Below are 7797 nucleotides of genomic sequence, written 5' to 3'. Positions count from 1 at the left end.
CCTTTCCCTCCCCCCCCCGGTGTGGACTGCGCAGGCGTGGCCGTCGGCGCCCTCAAGCCTCCCCCCCGGTCACTTAGCAACTCGCCCCTCCTCTCTCCCTCCGCTGACCCTTCCGGCGACCCGTAGCATGCCGCCCTCTGACCTTCGGCGGCGCCGGGGTGAAAGGGCGGGTGGCCATTTTGTGGCGGTTGGTCGCCCCTGAGGCCGGGGGCCTGGTCCAACCAGGCCAGGCCGGGTCGGGTCGGGCGAGTCCCCGCCATGTCGTCGTTCTCGGAGTCGGCGCTGGAGCGGAAGCTGTCGGAGCTGAGCAACTCGCAGCAGAGCGTGCAGACGCTGAGCCTGTGGCTTATCCACCACCGCAAGCACGCCGGGCCCATCGTCGTCGTCTGGCACCGGGAGCTCCGCAAGGGTGAGGGAGGCCAGCGAGCCGCAAGCGCCGCGTAAAGGCGCCGGGGAGCCTGGCCCGGCCCCCACCACCAGGCCCATCATCCCCGGCCAGACTCCCCCGGCCTGGAGGAAGGCAGCCAGGCGCCTTCTGGTCCCCAGGGGCTTCGTGGGGTGGCGGGGACGGAGATGGGGTGGGTGGGAAAGGCCCACATTTTGGGAGGGGGGATATGAAGGGCTCCATGGGGGCCTCCAGGCCTCGTTCGGATGCAGGAAGTCCTCGGCTTACAACGGTTCGCTTAGTGACCCGTCCGAAGTTACAACAGCACTGGGGGGGGGAAAGGTCTCTCGTGGCCAGTCCTCGCACTTATGACCGTTGCAGCGTTTCGCCACCATCACAGGATCCAAATTCGTACGCTTGGCAATGGACTCATACTTGTGACGGTTGCTCACCTGATCCCCTTGTGCAGTCAATGGGGAAGCCGGATTCACTTAATGGCCGCCGTTGCTAACCCAACAGCTAAGAGTGATCCGCCTAACAACGGTGGCAACAAAGTTTGCAAAAATGGGTCAAAACTCACTTAAACGACTGTCTCGCTTAGCCAAATGAAATTTTGGCTCCATTGCAGTCATAAGGCGAGGAGTCCCCATACCCACGACAATGTTCGGGTCTCCTCGGTTGCTTCAGTTCCCCAGGCCTGAGTTTCTCATGTACAGATAGTCCTTGGCTTACAACAGTCCATTTAGTGACCATTCAAAGCTACAAACGGCATTGAGAAAAGAGAAAAGTGGCAATTTCTCACACTTATGACCGTAGTAGCATCCCCAGCGTCATGTGATTTACACTCAGATGCTCGACAACTGACTCACATTTATGACGGTCACGTGGTTTCCATTTCGCGGTCTTCCGACAACCCAAGTCAATGGGGAAGCCAGATTCACTTAACAACCGTGTCACTAACTTAACAACTGCAGTGATTCACTTAGCAACCATGTCAAGAAAGCTTGCAACATGGGGCAAATTCCACTTAACAAACCTTTCTCTCAGCAGCATAAAACTTGGACTCAATTGTGGTCGCAACTCGAGGACTACCTGCACAGATCGTCCCTGATTTACAACCACAGCCAGGCCCTGAATTTCCGTCGCTAAGCATGGCAGTGAAGCGGGTTGCGCCTGATTGGACGATCCCTTTTTTGCCGTGACTGTGAAGCGAATCGCTGCGGCTGTTGAGCGAGTCACGTGGTCGTTAAACAAACCCGGCTTTTCTCCTCCGGAGGAGGCCGGGAAGCTTGCAAATAGTGGTCACGTGACACCCCCCCCCCCCCAGGAAGCCACAACTGTTGTGAGCATGTGCTTGTTGCCAAGCTCTTGCAATGTTTGATCATGTGAGCCAGTTGTCTGTTGGTCGGGCCGTAACACCTCTGGAACGTCTCCCAAAAGGGTTTTTTTTCCCAGGAGGCAGCTGGACTTTCTTCTTTTTTTCTTTGAAGACGTTTCACTTCTCATGCAAGGAGCTTCTTCAGCTCTGACAGGATAGTGGGGAATGGAAGGATCCACATTCCTTGCAAACAGCCGATCATCTGCATCCTTTTAGAGCAGTGTTTCTCAACCTTGGCAACTTGAAAATGTCTGGACTTCAACTCCCAGAATTCCCCAGCCAGCGAATGCCACCAAGGACTCCACAAAGCGAATGCTGGCTGGGGAATTCTGGGAGTTGAAGTCCGGACATCTTCAAGTTGCCAAGGTTGAGAAACACTGTCTTAACTGCTCTGCCCCTCACAAAGGTGCCAAGTATGAATGCATGTTGTGGTTTATCATTTTATTTTTGGTCACTCATTGTTTGTCTTTTGTTGTTGCACACCCTTCCCTTATGATTGTAAGCCGCCCTGAGTCCCCTCAGGGAGAAGGGCGGCCTATAAGTCTTAATAAAATGTCTCAAAAAAAAAAAAAAGTAATACGCCCATAGCAAACAGAAGTCCGGACATCTTCAAGTTGCCAAGGTTGAGAAACACTGGCCTAGATCTAATGCACCCAATTCCTGTATTAATTTGGGTCCATGCGTCCTTTCCAGAAGGCAGCATTCTGTCCTAGCGCCTCAGAACCTATGCTCTGCACCCAGGGCTCTTGGTGCCCACGGTTGGCACTGAGGAGCCTGGCACTGTGGACTGTCCACAGTTAAAGGAGGCGAGTGGTGCCTGGCAATGACCAATCCGGGAGTTGAAGTCCGGACATCTTCCAAGTTGCCAAAGTTGAGAAACCCTGTTTTAGAGGGGTCGTTGCTCCATTCCCCACCATCCATTCAGAGCTGAAGAAGCTCCTTGAACGAGAAGCGAAACGTCTTCAAAGAAAAAAAAAACCAGAAACTCCAGTTGCCTCCTGAAAAAAAGCCCCTTTGGGACAACCAGCAGCTGGATGACGGAGAAAGCAAAGCTGGCTGAGGAATCCTGGGAGTTGAAGTCCATAAGTCTTAAAAGTTGCCAAGATTGGAGAGCCCTGTTCTAGGGTGGCCCTTGAGAGGTGTGGAAGTATGATGTTTATTTTTGTGAACATTCGGTTCCGCTGGGAGACCAATTTAATATAAACTGTGTTTACAGATGTTGCCCTTTGATATGGGAATTAGGTCTGGGTAACCCATTTGAGGAAGTTTGAGTAAAATATTCTCCCCCCTCCCAACCCTTTGGTATGTACTTGATTAACTTAATTTGGCTTAGTTCAAATGACAATTATCTAACAGAGAGGTGGATTCTCAGTCCCTTGTAGGTTAGGTTATTGTTTTAAAGCCGAGGTGGCGCAGTGGGTTAAATGCAGCACTGCAGGCTACTTCAGCTGACTGCAGTTCTGCAGTTCGGCGGTTCAAATCTCACCAGCTCAGGGTTGACTCGGCCTTCCGTCCTTCCGAGGTGGGTAAAATGAGGACCCAGACTGTGGGGGCAATATGCTGACTCTGTAAACCGCTTAGAGGGGGCTGAAAGCCCTATGAAGCGGTATATAAGTCTAACTTAAAGGGATGCTGGGAATAGCATAAAGGAACAAAATATATCGTGATCTACAATTTCCCACACCATCAAGCCAGCAGATGGATTCCGTGGGTGCCGTTGGGTGCCCCGTTGGCTCAGAAATTTTGGCAGTTGAAGAGCACGGGTGGTAGAGTTGCCATAGTTACATTCTAGAGAAGCAACTAAGGAGAAATTTCCTGACAGAACAATTAATCAGTGGAACTGCTTGCCTCTGGAAGCTGGAAATGCTCCAACACTGGGAGATTTTAAGAAGAGAGTGGACATCCATTTGTCTGGTGTCGGGCCGTGATGGGGAACTTACGGCACACGCGTCACAGGTGGCGTGCAGAACCCACTCTGCGGGCACACCGGCCGCCCCCCCAACCCAGCTCCGCCACACAGGCGCCTGCACCTCCTGCTGGCCAGCTGGTCTTCAGGTCTTTGCCGCGTCTGTGGGGGCCCATGTGTGTGTGCATGCGCAGAGGGTGGGGTGCATGTATGGGGTGGATCCCCGCTTGCATTGCCTTTTGCGGCCTCATGCCGTGCCCTCATGCCCTGCTTTGGCTTCCAGGTTGGTGCAGAAGGCCTTCCAAGCCCAAAAGAGGGGGCAGGGGGATTCACCCCGCCCCTCCAAACCCCATTTTGGGCCTGGAAGGCCTCCTGCACCAACCTGGAAGCCAAAGCAGGGCATGAGGGCACGCAAAAGGCAATGCAAGCGGGGATCCCCCCCATACATGCAGGGCAGGGCACATACGTGGGATGTGTGGGAGTGTGGAGGGGTGTCACACACCCACAGGTGGGGCACGCGGGGGGGTCGGTGTCGAGCACATGTACAGGGGTGGGGCTATGCGGGGGATCGTGCACACATTGCATTATGGGTGTAGACACACTGTCACATGTGAATGTGCGCACTTTTGGCATGCAACGACAAAAAGGTTAGCCATCACTGGTGTAGGGTTTCCTGCCTAAGCAGCGGGTTGGACTAGAAGACCTCCAAGGTCCCTTCCAACTCTGTTCTTCTATTCTAGATGCCCAACTCCGACCTCTGGTCGCTCAGAATCAGCACTGACCTTGTGCATCTAATCGGCCGGCTTAAACACAGAGCAAGAAATCAGGAGCCAGAACCAAAAGGCATAAAATAAAGATGGGGAATAAAAGCTAATCCATACCAGTGTCATTCCCCATCCCTCTGGGCTTTGGCCACTCTTGCCAATCCTGCCCACCTGCCACTGCCCTGCGTTGCCTTTTATTCTTTAAGCCATCTCTCTCTCTCTCTCTCACTCACTCTCTCTGGCTGTTCCTCCTTTCTCAGGCCTTCCCTTCCTCGAAGCTCTCAATTATCACACTCCGTTCTCAGTTCCCCTCCGCTTGTGGCTAGGCCGCCATCTCAGTGGGCTCCTTTTGAATTCCCTCTTTTTCCCTCAGGCCCCATTTATTCTTGGCCCCATCTTTTGTTCTCCTCCGCCCCCTCCTTCGTAGCCTATTCCAACAATGGCATCCAGCTTTTCTCCCGACTCATTTGCGCGTAACAACACAATCCAAAGCACACAGGTGGAGACACAGCTGTTTTTTGAATTCCCCACTTCCTTAAACATTCTGTCGAGGTACACAATTTTTCTCCACTTCTGTATAACGCTTGGTCATTCATTGAAGGGAGTCCTCCAGTTACGACTGTAACGGAGCCTACCAAATTTCAATCGTAAGTTGTAATGGTTGTAAAACAGGTCGGTCATGGGATTGATCTATTTTGCCACATTTTTTTCTGGCAGTCATTAAGTGAATGTTGTGGTCGTATGTGAATATCATGGTTGTTAAGTGAAAGCTCCGGTCATTAAGCGAAACCAAATGATGCAGTCATGGGGTTGTAGGGAGGTGACCATCAGAATTTCTGATCTGGGTCATAAGTCCTTTTTTCAGGTAGGACATAATACAGGTAGTCCTCAACTTACGACCACAATTGAGCCCAAAATTTATGTTGTTGAGTGAGAAATTTGTTAAGTGTGTTTGCTCCATTTACAACTTTCCTCGCCTCATTTGTTAAGTGAATCACTGCAGTTGACGAGTGAGTGACACGGTTGATAAGTGAATCTTGGCTTCCCTGTTGACTTTGCTTGTCAGAAAGTCGCAAAAGGGGATCGCGTAACTCTGGGACACTGCGTCCGTCATAAATGTGAGTCGGTTGCTAAGCCTCTGAATGCAAGTCCCATGACTGTGGGGGATGCTGCAAAGATCATAAGCGAAAAAATGGTCATAAGTCACTTTTTTCAGTCCCAAGGTAACTTTGAACAGTCACTGTTGTAAGTCGAGGACCACCTGCATACGTGCTTAGAGCCCAAAGAAGCTCTGATGCAAGGAAGTTTCCTTTGACAGAGAGCAGGTTCCTCTCTGTTTCCTCTGCTTATTTTGTTTCTTAAGCAGATTTGTAGGCTGCCACAATAAAAAATGACAGTCAGTGGCCACCCTGGGAAAATCCATAGAAAACAACACCCCCCCCAAACCCCTCCCGTAAAACAGCAACGCTGCGAGAATGAAGAATGAAGGGAGAAACAATTCAAATTATGTGAAGCTGCCCTGAAACAGCTTGGCTTTTTCTCTGTGTCATATAATTCATATATGTGGGAATATACATAATTTTGTATTTTTGTCATGTTTATGTGGTGCATATTGGAGGTGGTGACCCATGGAGAGCTGCAGGCAGTGAAATTTCATGTTAAGGCATGGCAATCAGTGTACATCCAAAGTGACAATATAGTTATTCTAAGTTTCAAGCTTGTCCCAAAGGTGCTTTTTTTCAGGAGGCATCTGGACTTCCTTGTTTTTTTTTCCTTTTGAAGATATTTCGCTTCTCACCCAAGAAGCTTCTTCAGCTCTGACAGGATAGTGGGGAATGGAAGGGTTTACATTCCTTGAAAACAGCTGATAATTTGCATCCTTTTAGGGGGTCCTTGAACCTTTCCCCACCATCCATTCAGAGCTGAGGAAGCTTCTTGGATGAGAAGCAAAATGTCTTCGAAGGAAAAAAACTCAGAAAGTCCAGTTGCCTCCTGAAAAAGCCCCTTTGGGACAGCCGTGGCCTGGATGGCGGAGAATCTCTCCACACTTTTAAGTTTCAAGATTGCAGAAAACCAGTGGAGCTGCCTGGCCTCCCTGGGACACGTATATGAAAGTAATACGGATAGAGGGGGGGTATGCCCTGTGTGTTTATTTAAAGAGTTCCCAGAAAGGAAGGCAGCACAAGCACGGTTCCCACTGTGGACTGAAGAATGAAGTGTGAGATTTTTCAGAACCGCCACAGTAGGGAAAAATGGAAATGAATTAAAAAAAACAGCTTTGAAATGTGCTTGCTCAGCCTCCAGTACAGGATACAGAGAGAGCCACGTCTCGCGTGTCTATTCGGTCACTGGCTGCCCCAGACCACGGTTTCGCTCTCAGGTGAGATGATCAGGGGCCACCTGTGAACAGTGAAAGGGTTTGGTGCCTGGGCTCTGGGAGCCATTAGGTGACATCTTTCCGTTGTAACTTGCCTGAGTTCTTCAGATAAAGCTTCCTTTTCTTCCTGGAGATTCTGCAGTTTTCTCTTTCTTTCTTTCTTTTCTTTCTTTCTTTCTTTCTTTCTTTCTTTCTTTCTTTCTTTCTTCTTTCTTTCTTTCTTTCTTTCTTTCTTTCCTTCCTTCCTTCCTTCCTTCCTTCTTTCATTCCATCTTTCCTTCTTTCCTTCCTTCCTTCTTTCTTTCCATCTTTCTTTCTTTCTTGCATAAGGTTTTTTTCTTAAATATACATCGACATTATTGCAAGGACAGTGTGGCATCTGAGTGTTACTTATTTTAATACAAAATTAAAATTCTTTCTTTCCTTCCTTCCTTCCTTTCATTCCATCTTTCATTCCATCTTTCATTCCATCTTTCTTTCCTTCCTTCCTTCCTTCCATCTTTCTTTCTTTCTTGCATAAAGTTTTTTTCTTAAATATACATCGACATTATTGCAAGGACAGTGTGGCATCTGAGTGTTACTCATTTTAATACAAAATTAAAATTCATTCTTTCTTTCCTTCCTTCCTTCCTTCTTTCATTCCATCTTTCCTTCCTTCCTTCCTTCTTTCTTTCCATCTTTCTTTCTTCTTGCATGAGTTTTTTCTTAAATAACATCGACATTATTGCAAGGACAGTGTGGCATCTGAGTGTGTACTCATTTTAATACAAAATTAAAATTCATTCTTTCTTTCCTGCCTTCCTCCTTCTTTCATTCCAATCTTCCTTCCTTCCTTCCTTCTTCTTTCCATCTTCTTTCTTTCTTGCATGAAGTTTTTTTCTTAATATACATCGACATATTGCAAGGAGAGTGTGGCATCTGAGGTTACTCATTTTAATACAAAAGTAAAATTCCTTCCTCTCCTTCCTTCCTTCCTTTCCTTCCTTC

The 7797-nt window shown here is 48.9% G+C and overlaps 1 protein-coding gene across 1 annotated transcript in view; it reads left to right on the top strand.

Moving 5' to 3' along the window:
- Positions 1-136: 136 nt before the first annotated feature.
- The window catches only part of RPRD1B (regulation of nuclear pre-mRNA domain containing 1B), a 311941-nt gene continuing 304280 nt past the window's right edge, over positions 137-7797 (top strand). The window contains exon 1 of the mRNA XM_032217917.1: positions 137-409. Coding sequence (XP_032073808.1) covers positions 259-409 — 151 coding nt within the window. The 5' untranslated portion in view covers positions 137-258. The remainder of the gene's footprint in view (positions 410-7797) is intronic.

This window comes from Thamnophis elegans, chromosome 5, assembly GCF_009769535.1.
Source record: "Thamnophis elegans isolate rThaEle1 chromosome 5, rThaEle1.pri, whole genome shotgun sequence".
Taxonomy (NCBI): Eukaryota; Metazoa; Chordata; class Lepidosauria; order Squamata; family Colubridae; genus Thamnophis; species Thamnophis elegans.
Note: the sequence above shows the minus strand (reverse complement) of the source record. Positions and strands in the feature narration are given on the sequence as shown.